The following is a 19598-nucleotide window of genomic DNA, read 5'->3' as shown; positions in this document are numbered from 1 at the left end:
GACATTCTTCCCTCCACTTTTCGTGAAAGTCCTGCTTGGATTATTATGCAGTGGCACGCAGCCTCTCTAGTGTGGGTGGCTTTCTTACCTGAGGGCTTGCCAAGGAAATCTGTGGAGCGAGAGTGGTGAAAAGAAAAGGCTTGCAGAGAACGAGGCCTCAAGTCAAGCCCTTGAGGTGGTATGTTTTAGAAAGAGCTGGGCTACCCTGGGCTAGGCCGCCATCTTGCGGATGTGGTAACTGACAGGGAAGCTGTCTCTTTGGGCCCCCCAGAACTGAGGGGTATGTTTGGAATTCCCACATTAGGTCCTGATTAGGAAACAGGCCCCAAGAGCTAGGCTGGGCCAGAGGCCTTGCCAGGTGTGGGAAGAACTCAGTATTATTCCTTTCTTCCTCCACCAACAGAGGAAAGAACTCAGTGGACAAGTCAATCCAGGTTGGGATTTAAATCCACTCATTGACTGAGGGAATTACCTGACAGAAATTAGTTCCAGGAGTGGAAAACAATGGAGGGGGGCAGGTATTTAGGGTGAACTGTCACCTAGTTCACTTCTCTATCCCTTAGGCATTTTTCCAGCCTCTTCTGAGTCTCTGCCATGTGCCCGGCACTAGGAGGCTGACCACAAGCTTTGCATTCAGGTTTGCTATGATCAAGGGCCTTGAGCTTTGAGGAACCTTGGGGAACCTCTAACGCGTTTCACTGATGAAGCGTCTGAGGTTCAAGAACACTTTGCCTGGGCTCATAGGAGGCAAGAGCGGGTGGGTGCTCCAATCACCTCTCCGTGTGGCCAGCACCTAAAGATTCCTCTTCCAAGTGAGCTTAGGGAAGCCTCTGGGCTGTAAAGCAACATTCTGTTCGTATCACCAGCCGCGAGCAGATGCAGATTCCATTTTCGGCCGTATTACCCCAACTCACCAACATGAAGCGGGGCTTTTTTCTTTTCATCTTTTTATTTTGCACTATAAAAAACAACAACAACAACACCCAGTAACATACTGCTTTTCTTCACATTCATATGGATTTTAGGAAATTATTGCCTTTTCCCCTGGAGAAAGAACCAACGGACAAAAAAGAAGTACCACAATACAAAATCTGCAAACCCCAGAAGTCCACAGCTTGAAGACAACCCCCAGGGGCAGGGAAGAAGAAAACGTGTGTCACAAGAGACAAGACAAGCACACATGAAGGACGGCAGGCTGGGGAGACCATCGTGTCAACGCCACTGACCCGGACGCGGCGGGTCCCTTGGTCTCTTGGCACCCGCTGTCGCCCCCTCAAAGGGGTGATTTTTGGTCTAAGGTCCGAAGAACTCTTTTCCAACGACGCAAGAGATGCTTTGAGGAGAGGGGGCAACGAGAAAGGTTCAAGTATGAATAAGGAATCATGCGAAGTCCGAAGTCAGGGAAGAACCCACAGTGGAAAGGACACCCAGGTAGGTCGACATCTCGCTACTTCAACCATCCGCCTCCACCCCGGACCCAAGACGGAGTCTCGGAAACACGCGGGAGGGTTCAAGCCAGCATCTAGATGGCATCCTTCCAAGTCCTGGAGGGGTTACTTTCCTGACTGGGCGGTGATCAGCTTATGCCCTGAAGCAACAGATACAGAGACTGCCAAAGTTCAAAAAGTAAGGTGGAAATTGTGCTTCCTTCAAAACGAGTTGGCTTCGTCACTGCCTTTTCTCCCGGTCTAGCAACTGCTCTCTCCCACGCTGCCGTGGGTATATATTGCCTTGCGCTTGAAATGAAAAGGCGAGCTTGGAGGTGCAGGGCCCGGGCGGTCCTGAGAGGGCAGGGGGTCTGGAAGTACAGTAGTCGGCACACACTGTGCTCTCATCATGGCTTGGGCTTCCTTCGGTCCCCAAAACCTATCCCCACTGTCAGCATGAAGCTCGTTTGCAAGCCTGGTGACCGCTCACTGTCCCGCTAGGGCAGCGGGACAGAGTGAGGTTTTCAGTATTGCACAGGTATGAAATGTCCACGAGTTTAAAAAAAAGCAGAATCACAGTTGTTCTTGGGGCTGGGCCGGCTCCCCCATCCCGGGTTTAGCAGGACGTGGCCGTGGCCATGGGACTCCTGCCAAGCTCTGAGACTGTTGAGTGGGTGGGCACGGGCGCCAGCACCGAGGTAGGGAAGGTGCAGTAGGAAGCCTGCAGGTCAGGGCTCAGTGTCTGCAAATGGGCTATGAAAGACGAGCCGGCTGCCTCCCCGGGGCAGGAGGGAGCCTGAGGCGTAGAAGGCAGGATCTCAGACTCATACTGCAGGAGCTGGCCCATGAAGCCGAAGTTAGGGGAGACCACGCTCCGTCGCTGCTTGATGTAGTCGAAGGCGTCCTTCAGGCGGAACTGTTTGGCCTTCATGAGGTAAGCCATGCAGATGGTGGGAGAACGGGAGATCCCAGCCTCACAGTGGACCAGGACCTTGCCTCCCTTTTCCCTGACACCATCTGGAAGGAAGAAAAGAGGGGGAGGATGAGTTGGGACTGGAAACCAAAAGGCCAAGATACGAGAATTAAACACAAAAGTGACCAAGTCCTCAAAATGTCACACCTGTCCAAGAGCTGAGGTTCCCACGCAGTCTTTTTAATGCCCACCGGCAAGGACAGAGCTTATGGGGGCCCCCGAGTGTCTATCCCCATGTAGTGCCTTTCCAATCTTCAGAGGTGCTAGATCTGGGGAAAGAATCCCTTCCTGGAGATGCCATCTTCACTTGGGTTCCACAGATGGGTTTCAACAGGGCATCAGAAAATCCTTGACATTACATGCAAATTTCTTGGGTAGGTACGTTTTTCTGAGGGTCCCAGGTTCAAAGACTGCCTCTTGGGATCTGACTCTCAGTGGGAGGACCCAGCCCCTCTCCTGCTAGAGGCCTGCCAGCCTCCCTGGGTACCCAGTCTGGCTGTGCCAGGGCGGGATGCTTGGCTCAGCTCCCAGGGTTCCCACCACCAAACACACAATAAATAGTGCACAGCCACTAATTACAGCCCTGGCCAAGTGACGCTTACTAGACCGGAGGATAGAAATGGCTTTCGCAAACTCCATCTTGCGCAACAATGGGAGTCACTGCTGTAAAGCTACCACCATCGGCTGGCATTCTTTAGCTCAATATGACAAGGGGGTGCCTCCTTTTCTCTTCCACTCCTCCCCTGACCGAGGGAACTACAACAGTTAAAAACGAGGGCCAAAAGGTTATGCATAAATATACACATCAATTAAAAACCACAAAAAACAGTCTTTCCAATTCCCTCTCTCGCGAGTGAGGAAACAATGACAACATTACAACACAGGAAGTCTGAGGTACCCGGTACTATGTAAAGCCACAGTGTGCAAAAACACTTAAGATTCTGAAGGGCAAATAAAGTCACCTCCCTTACCCAGCTCCCTCCTCCAGTTTAAGAAGTTTGCAAATGTATCTGTAAGCTCTAAAAGTTTGCAAATGTATCTGTAAGCTCTAAAAGTTTGCAAATGTATCTGTAAGATCTAAAATGTATCTGTAAGATCTGTAAGATCTAAAGACAGGGAGGAAGCCCAGAGTTTCCCCAACAGAACAAAAGTCCCAAAGGACATGCTCAGTGTAGCTCATAGCTCATTAAAGGTACCCCCAACTTAGTCTGACTCAAAAGAAAAAAATTTCCTGTAAATGAGAGTTCAAAGGGGACCCCAGCCCTTGGATTGTAGGGTCATGACCCCAATTTTCCTTTGCTCCTTGTACATGAGCTTTTAATTGCTTGGTACCATGACCAAGAAAGCAAAGGGCCTAGACTGTGTTGTTCCTGCTTTGCCCCTCAGGGATTGTCTACTACGGGGGCCCTCCAGGGCCCTTCCCCTGGGAAGGGGCCAAGAGCATGGTATGGGCTCAGTCCCCGCCTTTTACCAGCAGGCAAGAAGTCTGGGGAAAAGCATCCTGTGCTCTCAGGAGGCTGTGGGTTCATGCGGTTGTGTACACAACTCACAGGACGGGGAAGAAGGCTTCTGAGAAATGGATGGGGGTGGGTTTCATGACCTCACTGAGTAGCTATCTAGGTAATTAAATAACAGGCAGAGAAGGGCAAGGCATTCCCAGGGCCAGGGAGACAAGTCAAGGGTTTCCCATTCTGAACCAATCAACTGGGCAGCCTCTCAGAGATCCAAAGGGATCCTCTAAGCCCAGAGGCTCAGAGGACCAGGATAGGCTCAGCCTCCTGCCTCTGGTGACTTTCCCAGTGGGTTTCCTATAGGGATGAAACCACGTGTGATGAGCACAGGGCCCACCATGTGGCTGAAGGGAGTCCCCGTAATTGCTGCCTGCCCTCCATAGTTACTGCTGGGCTCAACACCTGCCCTTCTTCCTCCAAAAGCCCTCAAAACAAGATAAGGAAAATCACATCTCAGCTTCAACAACTATGCGTGTTAAAGGGAAAGAAAGGCAGGGCCCCAAGGTTGGGGAGTGATACTTGCAAATCTGAAACAGAAAAAAAGTCAGCCTCGCTGCCACGAGAGAGGGAGGGGGGAAAAGCGAAGCTGTCAAATGCAGGAACAGTCCAGCCTGTGCTGAAGAGGTGGAAACCCAAGGCCCAGAGCCCTTTCCAGGCCTGCCCAGGGGAGAAAACGGTAACCGCCTAACACAACGTACAAAAGATGCCAACTTCCCTATGCACAGAGCACGGAGCTCGGTCAAATGCTATCTTTAATCCAAAATTAGCTGAAATGCAAAACAAATTGCCCCTAAAGCAGTCTGCCAAAAACTGTGAAAAGCTGCCAGGGCCCTCGGGGCTCGGTGTGTAAGAAGTGTTCTCTCAATCCTTCTGCTGGCTTTCTAAAAATGCCCCAGCCTACGTAGGAGCACCGCGAGGACGGTTCTTTCGCTCCCTGGCTTCCCTGGCACGGAGCATCACACACGGACACACTCTGCTTCCCACCCGGCTCGGAAGAACAACAAGAACGGCAGTGAGTCCTGCCATAAAATAATATTAATTCATTTATCTTGCAAATGAAAGCTCCTATGAATAGCAGCGCGCGTCCTCCCCTCCGCCTCTTTGGTGGCCGCATCCCCTCCAGGCTCCAGCTCCTGGCGGAAGACACCGTCCTCCTTGGCAAAGGCCACCCCCATCAGTACCGCAGAAGCAGAGCAGGGGCTCCCAGACGGCAGAGGGCGAAGGACTGAACCTACCAATGAAGTCTATTGCTTCTTGAAAGTGGGAGCTGATGTCGGCTGTGTGGCTGTCTTCCACGGGGATCCATTTGTAGTGTACGTGGGTGGCGCAGGCCTCGGAAAGCCGCCGGGAGACGTTCAGCAGGGCCGTGATGTGCAGGTTGGCGAGGAACTCGCACTTGGACGCGTGGTAGGCACTTCCAAGGTAGAGGAACGGGAGGATTTCAACCGGGCCGCCCTGGAGGGAGGGGCAGAGGACACCCAGGAAATCGTGGATTAGCTTGCTCCTTCAGGAGAGGAAACAAAACCACCCTGACCTACTTGTTGTCAGGTGGGAGGTTCCCTTTCTGGTTTCCAGGTGGACAGTTCGGCGCCAGGGCAGTTCAGCCCAGATTGTGGGTGGAGCCTCCATTCTGGCAAACTCTCTACCCGCTGCTGCTGCCTTGCGACTCTCGGGGACGGCAAAGCCCACACAGCAAAGATTCCTCGTTTCCGTACACATATTGAGGTGGGAAACGCGAGCAGCCTTCCTGTGCCGACAAGGATGAGGAGATGGGCACGAAGGGGAAGGACCGAGAGGCTCCCGCTCACGTTCCCGCTGCCCCGACGGCACCAGCACAAGCCTTCTAACCTCAGGGCAGCCTTTGTTTCTTTCGAGATGAAACAGGTTAAAAACGCTACAAGATGAGCCCCTCCCCCCCCGCACTTTGCAGTCAGGGTATCTTCATGGTATATTTTATCAAAACTAGGACACCCATGACTGATCTCAAGATACACGTGGGTTTCGGAGGGGTCAGAGTGCATCCCCAGCACGGATGCTTCTTGGAAGTGGAAATGACCACTGTTTACCCAGAATCCTTAAAGAAAGGCTATGAAGCCCAGGGGAGAGGGGCTTCTCCTCCCCTTATCTTCCTCACGTGGGACTGAGGGCTCGTGAGAGATGCTTACATCATCACCCTTTTGGAAGGCCACCCACACACCAGGTTTCCAGTTAAGGAGGCTCCCAATTAGAAGCTGAGACCATCTACCCTGAGGCAAAGTTAAAAACAGCTAGCTGGTCAGACTCTGGCACTCGTAGCAGCTCCCAGGTGGCAAGAAAAACCAGCGATAACTGGAACAAAGGGAGGCCCCAGAGACTGAGAGAGAAACACTGGGCTTGGAGGGGCGAGGGGCAGTGTCTTTGGGAGCCTTTCCTGTATCATCCATCCGCTTCCTGTGTTTCCATTTCCTGTCCCAGAATAAAAGTGGAACGGAAACTCGGCCAGACTCATAATAGGGAAAGGGGCATAGGATGAGGGCCAGCAGAAGGCAATTCTCAAATTACTTGGCATGTGGTGTGCGCTTTTTCTTTCCTGAGAAATCAAGTGTTCCAGCAAAGGCCAGTGGGGCCACTTGGAAGAAAGTTATAGAGGATTTTACCAAAGATAGTAAGAGTAACAACCAGTATTTTTTTTTTTTAATAGTAGTCTTGATGCTCAGTGAGGGGTTTGAACCCACAATCCTAAGATCAAGACCTGAACTGAGATCCGAAGTTGGATGCTTAACGGACTGAGCCCCCAGGTTGCCCCAACAACCAGTATTTTTATTCGCACCGACTATAGCTGGCCCCTGAACTGAACACTTCCCATGCATCTACACAGATCTCTCCCTGTTTAGGCCCGGAACACATGGACACACCAGGCCTGGGACCTTATCCAATTACCTCTAAAGCCTAGAACAACATAGCCCTGAAACCATGTCTTTCTTTTTCTGAATCCTCTGTTTTGACTCAAGAGGAAGGAACCAGAAGCCTTCAGAAACCCCAAAGGTTAACACGACCTTGCTTGGCTTCTCTCCATGCAGCAGCGCTTCTAAGAAATAGCACTAGGGGGTTCCCCAGATGAACCCTGGAGACACGTCAGGGCCTCCCCAGTCCTTTCTTGGCCAAAGGTCTGCTGTGCCTTCACAACATCCTGACAATTCTTGTTTCTCTTTCACTTTCTGAGAAGTGAGGGGAAAACACCCAAACAAACAGAAAACAGAAATCCAGCTAAGCCACATGCCCATGACTTGAATGCTGAGGGTTCATCATATGCTGTTTTTTTTTTTTTTTTAAGATGTTATTCATTTATTTGTCAGAGAGAGAGAGAACGCATACAAGCAGGCGGAGTGGGAGAGAGAAGCGGGCTCCCTGCCAAGCAAGGAGCCTGGTGCGGGGCTCGATCCCAGGACCCTGGGATCATGACCTGAGCCGGAGGCAGTGGCTTAACCAACTGAGCCACCCAGGCATCCCTGCTTTTTTTTTTTGTATTGTTTTGTTTTTAAATTTTTTTTTTTTTAAAGATTTTATTTATTTATTTGACAGCAGATGGAGAGGCAGGCAGAGAGAGAGAGAGAGAGAGAGGGAAGCAGGCTCCCTGCTGAGCAGAGAGCCCGATGCGGGACTCGATCCCAGGACCCTGAGATCATGACCTGAGCTGAAGGCAGCGGCTTAACCCACTGAGCCACCCAGGCACCCCTGTTTTTAAATTTTTATTTATTTATTTGACACAGAGAGAGATCACAAGTAGGCAGAGAGGCAGGCAGAGACGGGGAAGCAGGCTCCCTGCTGAGCAGAAAACCCAAAGCAGGGCTCATTCCCAGGACCTTGAGATCATGACCTGAGCCGAAGGCAAAGGTTTAACCCACTGAGCCACTCAGGCGCCCCAATATGCTGTTTAATAAAGGAAAACAAAGTAATAACCCTGGACCCTGGCCAAGCTAATAGACTTCCCGACCAGGGATCCCACTCAAGGGCAGTCACTTGGCTTTACGGGGGCAGATCCCTGCTCACGCCGGGCAGCTTCCAGACATCTTCCTTCTTATGATCTGGACACACACTTATGTTGTGGGAAACACCTGAAAAGCTTCTCCCTCCAAGTCAGGTGCCTAGGACAGGCCCTTTCCAAAAGAAGTTCTGTTTCTGTGGAAAACACCAAGGTCTTGAAAAGAGCCAGAGTTAAGAGAAGGGAGTCTTTCTGGGCCTCCTGTTGCTAGGAGCCCAGCTACCGGATTCGTTGCAAAGAGATCATCTTCAGTTCTGAGACAGGGATTTCTCCCCTCCTGTGAAAACGGGAAGGGGGGCTTGGGCTCTGGTTTCTGCCAGATTTGGGTCCTTGCCCACCTTCCCTTCATCCTGCAGCACTGGAGGGCTGGACCCCTCAACTGAGCCTTCCACACAGTCAGCCCTTACAGGCCTGCCAGAAAGTTAAATTCTTCAAAGGAAAAAAACACCACATGTTTGTAGAAGCATGAACTCCTCTACAGTGTCTCTTGATCTTCACTGGTTTCAGAATATATGGAACTGTAGGCACCTGACACCCTCAGCCTCTGCTTAGCCATCCAAACGGTAAGTGTCTCCACAAGCCTCCCCCAGCCCCGGTTCAGTTAAAAATAACAAAAAGACACATCTTGACAGGTACTGGGTTGGTTTGCTGAAACTGCCCAGCATGAACAATTACAAAGAAGATTAACACAGGAAGCCTGAAAGTCAGCTCTGAAACATCTTCAGGGAAACCTAAACTGATATTTTGAAGCTTCTGCTTCCTAGGCCAGCTAATAAGAATGTATCTTTCACTTCCTCTTTTCTCCAGAAGCTGTCAAGCATCCTGGGGCTCGTTTGCTCTTGTCAGCTTGTTTGCTGGAAAGAAGCCCATATACTCTTGGATGGAAAACTCAAGTTGGCAAGCAACAGCTCTCTGAAGCTAGAGGGCTCTGCCAACACCAGTGCTACTGAGCGGGGAGAGGAAGAGCCAGGGGGCTGGGGAAGGAGCAGAGTCAGCAGCCAAGATGGCACTTCCACACCACTTACCTGGTCATAGGCTGGCCTGTAGCTGAGGCTGAGCACTGGTTTCCCACACTGGCTCATGAGGGCTTTCTCGGTTTCAACCTTCTCTTGTGAAATGGGTTGTACATCCACACAACATTCAGGATATTCCGAATAGAAAGTCTCATATCCTCCTGCAAGGTTAAAAAAAAAGGAAGATAGATGTTAAACACTGATTGCTCAGCTTTTAGAAAATGTCCAGAATTAATCAATACCCTAAGTGTGGAAGAGTCAAGAATATCAAGCTAACATAGATTCTGATCTTATAAAAAAAAAAAAAAATTAAGCCAAACCAACTAATAGCTTTAGAACAGAAATGGGCTACACAGACACAAACACACACTCTCTCTTTTCTAAAAAGTTATAGTTCAGAGAGGCAATGATTAACTTTTTATGTCTATCAGAAGCAGCTGAAAGGAAAGCTATTTGACATCTGGAAAATATTAACCAAATCCCTCCAGAAAACAAAAGCTATTTTCACTCCTTGGTCTAAAATGCAGGTGTGATTATGCAGAATTTCATTCATTTGCAAGAAGAGACTCCTGAATTGGTCTATTTCATCCCTAGCCCATTAGCTCTGAATTGGATTATAGATGGAACCGCTCTATTCGGATGAGAATGGAGGCTAATAGGAGGTTTAAACTAGGTGCAATAAAACAGCCCTGCCCTTTCTCACTCCCAAGGTGCTAAAAAACACTGCTGACAATCCTCTCTATAGGTCCAATTTTGAGTAATCAATCTAGTTAATTACCTTCTAAACCCAACTGGACGCACAAGGCTTTAGAACTTAATTCTCAGTCCCAATTAAGTAAAAACTGTTTCTCTGCCCTTCAAGACCACCTAACCCTTCCTTTCTATCTTCCTCAACTTCCCTTCCTGATCTTCCTGCCCTAGACAAGCCCTGAAATGATAACTACCAGCAGGTATGACTGTAAAAATCCTTACTATTACATTTAAACTTCTCCAGATGGGTCACTTAAGGTAAAAACTACTCTATGACTGGGTCACAGAAACTTGGGCATCTTAAAGTCGTCTCAGGTCCAGCGCTCAGCAGTAAAGAACCAAATGAAAAACATGCCAAGTGCTGCCAGGTGAACAGGCCAGCCTCACTTGGGGAAACTCTCACTCTCAATCCAGAAGGACCTAAGGGACTTCTGGGAGCCTCCAGAAAACCCACTTCTATTTTTCTCTGACCCCGAGAATTCACTTAGGGTCAAACCATCAATTTTTTTTTTTTAAGATTTTATTTATTTATTTGACAGAGAGAGATCACAAGTAGGCAGAGAGGCAGGCAGAGAGAGAGAGAGAGAGGGGAAGCAGGCTCCCCGCTGAGCAGAGACCGGATGCAGGACTCGATCCCAGGACCCTGAGATCATGACCTGAGCCGAAGGCAGCGGCTTAACCCACTGAGCCACCCAGGCGCCCCTCAAACCATCAATTAAATATGCATTCTGAGCCCAAGTATTTTCCACAAAGTCCCCTCTTTCTTTTGTCTCTTGGCGTTTTGATAGCCCACAGAGGAGCACATGGTGGCCTTAAGCCCCTGTGGCAGACAAATGGTTAAAGGATAACATGGCGGTCTCCAGCTCCCTCCCAGAAGCTGCAGCCAATTCCTAGAATGAGTCATCTTGCCATTACTGCTTCCTCCCCGCTTGCTGGAACTGCCCCCGCCCCCATTGAGTACACTCCAATCTCCTCTGTGGTCACTTCAACAAAAAGCCCATTGGGCCTCCCCAGATGAGCTTCTGGTCCTCCTGGTCATCATAAACAGACCACATGCCAGAGAGTAATGGAGGGAGATGATGGTGTTCGTGGCTTAGTTTCCTGCTCGCCTCCCCCCTCCCCACCACTGTAGCTCCTGGACCCTTACCCTCCTAGGATACAGACTGAAGGTCAGACTTAGTGACCCACAGCTTCATTAGAAGAAGCGACCTTAAAGTAAATCACTTCCTGTGCCTGGGCCTCCAAAGTTCTCACAAACTGAGTGACGGGAATGGGAATCTGGCGTAAGAGTGGCCCATGCCCTCCCAAACATTCCCAAGAATGAGGCTTGGCAAAGACAAGCCTTCAGGCCGCCCCATCTCTTGTCTTTAAATAGCACACTTAAAAGAGATGGCTGTCAGGACAGACAGGAGGTGCGGTGTGGGCCGGGTCCTGCCTGCCTGTTGACAAAACAAGGCAGGCGGACAAAGCAGCTCAGTGTAGTAGAGGGACAGATAAAGGCGGGCCTATCTCTTCAAGCTGGGGTCAGGAGTCCTTCGGATTAGACGGTCTCTTTCACCCACTCTTCCCTGAGAGGCAGGGAGAGACAGACCATTCTCTTGAGTTTCAAGAGCTGTGGCCCTTTTTCTTGCTGCTTCAGCCCTCTTCAGAGTGACTGGGCTTTTGATCACCGTTGCATGACCAGGGGAGCAGAGAAGTTGCAAGAACACCGTATTTAAATACACACTGACAATGCCATCCAGTCGCCATGCCATTTCAGTGTTATGTTTGGGGAGGGAGGGGGGAAGAGAATAAAGGGAAGTATAAAAGGCATTGTCCCCAAGATCTGAAATGCCACTAGATTAAAACCTGAATTTGTATCTGGACATGAGGCAGTAAGGAAATCAAGATTTTCTTGGACAACAATTTAACCTTCGTTGTGTTGTAAACGGTTAAGCATCCCGCAATTCCTATTGAGATTTAAAATGTACACAACTATCAACCTGCCAATTCTCTGAATCCTACTGAAAGATAGTGCACATGCAAAGCATTTGAACAAAAATATACCCTACCACATTGCCTCAAATAATGAGGTTGAAAGCAACCTACTGGCTACCAACAGGGGACCAGTTTAAAAAGTGAAGGGCGCCTTACTCGGTAGGTTAAGCGTCTGCCTTTGGGTCATGATCCCGGTGTTCTGGGATCAAGCCCTGGGTCCTGCACCAGGCTCCTGGCTCCCTGGTTCTCCCTCCCCTTGCTCCTCATGTTGCATGCATTCGCTCTCATAAATTTTAAAAAATAAAATAAAAACCAAAACGGACATGTATGTTCTGATAAAGGCAAACCTCCCAAGGTCTAGTTGCGTCCAAGAAGCAAGAATACAAAATATGCAAAATCATTCTATTTTTTAAAGATACTCGGGGAAAATTAACTTGTCTAAAGATGAACAGAAAATATTTGGTGGCTGTCTCTGGAGAGTGGAACTGGATTCAAGGGTGTGAAGAAGACCCACTTTTCATTGTACAGGCTTTGTGCTTTTAAAATTTTTACCTGTGTACGTTACTGTCATTTAAATAAACATTTTAGACACGAATTTCCCAAGATGTGAGTCTACAGAGCCACTCACTTCCTGTGGCAGTAACTTTGCAACAGTCAACATGAACCCCCCCCATGGAGAGAAGAGGCCTGGGGAGCAGAGGCAGGACCAGGAGGGGTTTCCTGAAATATATCTTTCATACTCCTGGGAAGGCAGTAGCTTTTCCTGTACTCATTGCTAAGAAAGGAGACGAAGACCACCACCCTGGGCTAAGTGTGAAACGTCTTAAGGAGGGCCTTGCTCCTTCCCAGACAAGCTGAGGCTGGTGGAGAAGATGATCATCTCCCGAACAGGAATCAACAGGGAACAGTCTACACGAGGTGCTAACAGAGGTGGGGGCTCCGTGTGTGATCTCCAGGCCCCGCAGGTGTGAAATTCCCCGGGCTGCTTGGTTTTAAAAAGGGCCCTCAGGCTCATTTCTGAACCACATCACTGCTGTATCTCAAGATGTCTACAACAGGGTTGGCAGGGCCTTGGGGCACAGCTTGGGCTGAACACTCATCTCTGCTCTAAGGACTGAGTTTCCCAGACATTGGAGGTTACAAAGGACTCAAATGCAAGGCGGGAGTAGTCACAGGAAGTGACCCAGAAATCAATGCTCTGTAATTTGAAAGTCACTCACTGACTACACAGTGAGGGGAGTCAAAGTCCTCTCTCCAGCAGGTGTAATGGACGGACTTGTGGGGCAGCTTCTGGGGCGCCTCAAACCAAAGGCGACGGAACCCCCATCCACCACCACCCTGCTACACCTCTCCTAAATCCCGGGGCGGGCTGGCCGGCCGCCCCCTCCAAACCCGGGCAGATAGCAGGAGGCCAGTCCCGGGAATGATCTGCGGGGGTGGCGTGGGGGGAGGGTTTGAGGGAAGGGTTGAAAAGGGTGGGAAGGCTGTCAGCTCCAAATGGAGCTAGAGAAAGGCCTGGGAGGGGAGAAGGAAAGGCCGGAGGAAAACAATAAACAGCAGTAAATTGAAGTGGAAAGGAAGGGGAGGGACTCGCCAGGGTCAAAAAGGCAAGAGGGGTCGGTACAGACTGCCTTACACACGTTAATTGTCCGGGCGGGAGGAAAGGGGACGCCGCGGCGCCACGCTCCGGGGGGTCGCGACCTGCTGATCCCGCCAGATCTGCCCATCAGAGAGGCTCAGAGCCCAGGCCCCAGCGAGGGCGGCTAAGCCGGCGCCAGCAAATCGGGGGCCCGCGCCCAGCACGAGCCGACGGCCCCCGCGGCCGAGAAGCGGCGCCCCCGGCTGCGCAACCAACCCTACCCACCACCCAGGCGGGCCGGCCGCCGGGAGCTTTCGAGGAACGCGGGTGGGGGAAGCTCCGAGGGCTGGGCTGACACTGGCAAGCGCCCTCCCGAGCGCACGTCAAGCCTCGGCGTGCGCACTCCGGCAGGTGGAGACTACCGGGCTCCGGATCGCAGAAGGCGCCCCGCACGGGGAGAGGACCCCAGAGCCCCAGGAGTGGGGGTGGAGGGGTGGGGACAGGCGCTCGGTGGCCCCGACGCGCTCACCTTTGAGGAAGTAGACCCGCGGGCCGGCGGGCAGGCAGGCCAGCAGCGAGGTGAGCACGACCCGCGCGGCGCTCTCCTCGCGGAGCTTCTGCCAGTGGCGGCTGCCCTGGTCCAGCACCACCACGGCCGCCACGCCGCCGCCGCCCTCCTGCAGCAGCCGCGCGCGCGCCGCCTCGTCGGGCAGCACGTAGCGCGCCGACACCGCGCCGCCGCGGGCCCGCCGCAGCACCACGGAGTTGAGGTTGACGTTGAGCGAGCCGCGCACGCTCGAGGCGGCGAAGGCCAGGTAGGGCCGGCAGTCGAGCACCACGCAGCGCGCCGCCGCCTCCTTGCGGAGCATCTTGCGCAGCTGGCGCCCGTCGAGCGACGTGACCTTCATGCCGCCGCCCAGCGGTGCCGCGCCGCGCGCCCCGCCGGTGCCCACAGCCAGGGTGCCCGCTGGCGAGGCGCGGGAGGGCGGCCCGCGAGGCTGCGGCCCGGCAGACCGACCGAGCGAGCGAGCGAGCGAGCGAGCCCGGCGCCGGAGCCGGAGCGGCAGCTCAACTCTTCTTTCCCGCCCCGCACGCTCGGCAGCCGGCCCGGCCACTCGCCGCCCCAGAAGCCGGGGATTCCGCCGGCAGCGCCGCGTTTTATGTGAATGAGTGTGCGGCCTGTGACGTGGCTGCCCATATAAGGCCGAAGATGGGTCTTTCCCCGCCCCTTCGGGCTGTGGCCACGCCCCGGGGAGCCGGAGGCGTGGGGCGGGCGCCGGGCGTTAGTCAGCCGGGGAAGGAGGAAGTGGAAGGCGCCTCCCTCCGCTTTCTGTGGCATTGCGCGGGGACACTCACTCGCGCATCACCGAGGGCTGCCGGTGGGGTGCCACGAGGCCGAGGTGACCCACGCTGTGCGGGAAGAGGAGGAAGCGGAGGAGGCAGGGCCTGGCGCCGCACAATCCGGCTTTGAGTTTCATAGACGTAGGCTCGGAACCCGCAGGGTGGGGGCCGTGCGGGGCACGGAGCCAGGCTGGGCCAAGGGGAGCCCAGGGCCGGTGCCCCCCAGATGAGTCGGAAATGGATTTTGGTCTCCACCCAAGTCTTAACGCGTGAAATGAGATGCTAGCTGGGATTTGCTTCAAGGGATGGATTATAGATGAGATGACCTCGAGTTTGTGTTGGTAACCGCTGGAGTTCAGTAATGGGTACCTTATAGTGGCTTCATGATACTCTTTTCTCCACTTGTCTGTTTGCTTGACACGGTCCATAATAAAAGTACCTCAAAGTAAAAATGGAGAGAAGAGCCAGCAGTTAATCTCCCCAAATAGATTCTGCTCTCAAAGGATTGACAGTCCTTCTCTCTGTCACACTTCAATAATAATTAGAATAATTGTTTTTTGAGGATCCGTTTTCTGGCCCCTGGAAAATCTGTCACAGAACCAGCTGCAGCATCAACATGCATCCGTTGATGGAGCTCAGTCCAGGCAACTGTCCAGGTGGCTTCTGGATTTGGGGGATTATCTGTGGATCAAGTCTAATCCCGGGCTGACTGCCCCCGTCAGTCCCCAGCAGCTTCGGGCTTCCCATCCCCAATCTTGGTGAACTGGACACATTCACCCATTCAGCAAGTATTTATTGAGGGTCAGCTTTGTGCCAGGGTCTCTCTACCGTCTAACCCATGACTGGACTGGGGAGGAGTCAGCCCAGTGGAAAACAGGCTGCCTCTGCTCGAGTGGGGCTTCTTGTTTACTATAGACATAAGAGAATGAGGTTTTTAGAAGGAAGCAGAAGTCAAATTCTGAAATCAAACACAAACTAGACACTAGATAGTTGCTATTAGGTCACAGCTGCATTCAATTGGAGGCGCCGTCCTGGCCCTGCCTGGGGAGACTTACTAAAGATGGGACATGGGGTTTTTCTTTCTCTTTGGGGCTATTCCTGCCAGCCTTCCGGGCAGATGGCTCATCTTCCAGTGTCACCAGTAACCTCCACCACCAGACAGTTCAGCCAGAGCCACACGTGCCTGCAGTGCCCAGAGAGCCAGGCTCTGTGTTGGGAGCCGGACACCAAAGTGGGCAGGACCCACTCTCTGCTCGGGTTGCCCCCAGCGCAGAGAGGAGGCTTGGCGCAGCCACTGGCATCTGTAAGTTCCTGCAGTCGGCATGGAAAAGCATCTAGGGTGTGAGGAGTGGGGACCTGGAGAAGGCCTCCCAGACCAGGGAAGAGCTGACAGGAACTTCAAAGAATGAACTGAGGTTAGCCAGGCCGTGGAGGGGGAGGGTGGAAGGCATTCCAGGCAGAGGAAACTGATAGAGGTAAAGAAAAACAAAACAAAACAAAATTCCGGCTTGGTGGCTTGGCCTGCACTGGAGCTGTGTGGGAGACGAAGCCACTTTTGGCATTTATTAGAAAATTTAGCAGGGTCAGATGGCGGAGGGCCTTGTGAGCCATTTAAGACGTTTGGATCTTATCCTTTGGCTGCAGCAGCACTGGGTCTTGCTCGGTGACCTGGTCAGGTGACACTTGGAACCTCTCTAAGGCAGCACTGTGGAGGATATTTTATTTGAGAGTGGGGGTAGGGGTGGAGACTGGAATCAGGGAGACAGATAGGAGGCTTTTGTGGGTAATCCAGGCCTGAGCTGATAAGGGCCTGCCGGAACTTGGCAGTGATAGCGGCGATTGAAGAGGCCACACAGATGGGAGAAACATTTACGAAGTAAATTGCCGGAAGGGACGGCATGGGGAGACAGTAGAGGGTGACGCCAAGGTTTTCAACTGGGGTAATTAGGTGCACGGTGACACCTTTAGATAGGGAACCTACAGGAACAGATCTGGGTGAGTAGTAGCAGCGGAGAGGGGTGTGATGTTCAGACATAATAGGAAGTTAGAGGTGATCATGGACCACTCAAAGGGGTGCCCAGTAAAGGGGGGGTGACCTGGCAGCCAGTGCAGAAAAGTCATCTGTCAGCCTCTCTTTTCTTGTCCAACAGATCACCAGGTCCCAGGACCCTGCCTTCCAGATTTCTCTTCTGTCGTTCCCTTTCCCTTCCCATCCTGGGACAGGGCCGGCTTCACGGGTGTCTGACCTGTATTGCTACACAGAGCCTCATGCTTAGTTTAATGCTCCGCTGTCGCTCTCTTGAAATTCTTAATTTTTGGACGAGGAACCCTGCATTTTCTTTTTGTACCAGGTTCCATAAATTATGTAGCTGGTCCCGGCCGTGGCTGTAGTTAAAAGGCTCCATTATCTCCCGTACTGGACTGTAGTGTCCTGTTTCCCAATCTCCAAGACCTCTCCTTGCTCTCTCCGCACTGTGATCTTTTTTTAAGCGTAGATCTGAGCACAGAGCCCACCTGCTCTGCTCAGAAACCCTCAATGACACCTACACACTGTCTGATAAAGTCCAAATTCCTTAGTAGTACACCAAGGTCCTCCTCATTCTGGCCAGTTGGCCATAACCCACCTCTAACCTTCTGTCCTTCCTCCCCAAGCCAGGCTCCAGCGGTTGCCTGTCTCCTAAACTCACCCAGCATTTTACCGACTCCACCTTTTCGACAGGACTACAACTCATTGTCTTGTATAGGGACCCTTCACCTTCACGCGCATTTCCAGAGCTGCCATTGCACCTCCAAGAAGCTACCCTGTGAGTCAGTTGCCCTCCTGGGGAGTCTCACCTTTGTGCCGTTTCTCCCTCCTCCGACCTGACACGTGAGTGTCATCTGTCCTGCCATTAACCTCCCAGGCCACGCTGAGGGTCTGTGCCACCAGCCGCAACTGTGTCATAACACCCAGCACATGGTGAGAGCTCCAACCACGTGGTCGGGTAGAATTCAGTGGTTGCTGAGACTTGCAGCTGGCTTTTTAGGAAACACCTGGGAAGAAAGTTGGCCACAGCATATCAATCAGAGCCTTAGACCCTGGGTAAAGAGGCAAGATAGGAAGCTGTGGGCACACAGTCCCTAGGGTCAGGAACTGGTCTTCATCGGCTACCGGCCTAGGAGGAAGAGGAGGGTGTCTGAGATTGGAATTATATGAATAATCCTGCCTGTCCACCCTGCTTGCTTTGAATGGGGACAAGGATGGGTCAGGGGGAAAAAAGAACTTAAATTAACATTGTGAGTACATGAGGCAGGGCCTCTCCCCCCTGCCAATTATACTCAGAGGGGGACGAGGAGATTTTTTAGGTTTCTTGGTGCTTGTTTGACCAGTCCTCCTAACCCTGAGGCCCCGGTTCATCGTTGTGATCTGGGATTCTTACCCTTTGGAGGGTCATGGGTGGCTCTTTGAGAAATGTTGTGGGCCTACAGCATTCAGCTTCCCATGTCAGGGATCCTGTGTCCGTCTCTGCTTATCTCAGCCTCAGTAGGAGCTTCTAGGATCCCTCCTAGCCCTGCTTCCCAGGCCCCTGCCCATAAGGTGAGCCCGGTTGGCCAGTGGGGATGGATCAGAGAGGACCCCAAAATGCCAGGGAGGGACCCAGGGCCAGCCCAAGGATCTGCTCAGAAGGATGAATTTTGTCCCCCTCTTCATGTATTTGTTTCTGATGATGCAGGCAGCACATGCTCATTGTGGAAAATGTAGAACATGCAGGAACATAAAAATGCTGCTTTTTCTTCTTTTTCTTTCTTTTTTTTTTAAATTTTTTAAAGATTTTATTTATTTATTTGACAGACAGAGATCACAAGTAGTCAGAGAGGCAGGCAGAGAGAGGAAGGGAAGCAGGCTCCCTGCTGAGCAGAGAGCCCAATGCCGGGCTCCATCCCCGGACGCTGGGATCATGACCTGAGCTGAAGGCAGAGGCTTCAACCCACTGAGCCACCGAGGCCCCCCTCTTCTTTTTCTTAAGAGCACTGCTCTCTCAGGCTTATGATCCCAAATCAAGCCTGCCAGCCAAATCTGGACCCTAGACTTGCTTCCCAGTCTCTTGCATAAAGAAAAGAGCACTGGACTAGGAGTCAAAGATCTGGCTTCCCATCCAGTCTCTGCTGTGACCAGCTTTGATTTTTTAGTTAATAGTTGTAAGTGCCTTTTGTGGGGGAGGGTGTTTTTCTCCCCATGGACCTCTCTCCCTTGCCCCCAGGTTTCTTGAAATGGGGTCAATACAGTGCTTTCTCATGCGTCCAGACACCACTTGCTGTGTGACTAGTGAGACTCTCTCATCCTCTTTGAGCCATGGTTTCCTCTTTTATAAAACAAGGACATTAGTGTCTGTTTGCTAATGGTGACTGATGATGACAGAGTGTACATAAAGCTGTATTGCATGATGCAAGCAAAAGATATTTGTATGGCCACCGTTGCTAATACTACCCATCGGCAAAGCATTGACTTGTTTTACTCGGTCAAATCCTGATGCACTGGTACATTCAGTTTCCTTTTCTGTAAAATGGGAGTGAAAATAGGACTTAGCTCATAGGTTAATATATGTAAAGTACTTAGAACAATGCCTGGCACCTATTAAGAACTCAATAAATGTTAGCTCCTTGAACAGACTGTAGTATTTGTTCGAGCCAAGAAAAGACTTTTCTAATAGCACAGGAAGAAAAGATGGGGGTAGGCAAGGCAGGGAAGAGGAGCTGCCTCATTCCACTGGCAATCAAAGAATTATTAGAAGCCTATGAACTTGTTCTTCGGAAAGTTTACTGAGTGTGGGGAGATATTTAAGAGTAAAAATCCCCCGGCCCACTTATAGTAAGGTAGGAGAGACAAGAAGCTGTTCACATGATAGTTGCAAAATAGGGTGGTTTTGAAAATTTTGAGAAATGAAGACATTTTACAAAAAGAGATGGATGAAGCCCAGAGTATTAGAGCCCCTGAGCCTGGAAGAGGAGTGGAGATTTGATAAATA

General features: G+C 51.6%; 1 protein-coding gene across 1 annotated transcript; it reads right to left on the bottom strand.

Annotated features, from left to right (window-relative positions):
- Positions 1–930: 930 nt before the first annotated feature.
- Positions 931–14416, bottom strand: DUSP5 (dual specificity phosphatase 5). Its single transcript, XM_032312736.1, has 4 exons — positions 13781–14416; positions 8958–9106; positions 5147–5366; positions 931–2444 (listed from the first exon to the last, which is right to left on the bottom strand). Exons 1-4 carry the CDS (start codon positions 14157–14159, stop codon positions 2044–2046), a joined length of 1149 nt encoding a protein of 382 aa, XP_032168627.1. The 5' UTR covers positions 14160–14416; the 3' UTR covers positions 931–2043.
- Between the last annotated feature and the right edge of the window lie 5182 nt (positions 14417–19598).

The sequence above is a fragment of the Mustela erminea genome, chromosome 14, assembly GCF_009829155.1.
Source record: "Mustela erminea isolate mMusErm1 chromosome 14, mMusErm1.Pri, whole genome shotgun sequence".
Lineage (NCBI taxonomy): Eukaryota > Metazoa > Chordata > Mammalia > Carnivora > Mustelidae > Mustela > Mustela erminea.
This window is presented reverse-complemented; position numbering and strand designations above follow the sequence as displayed.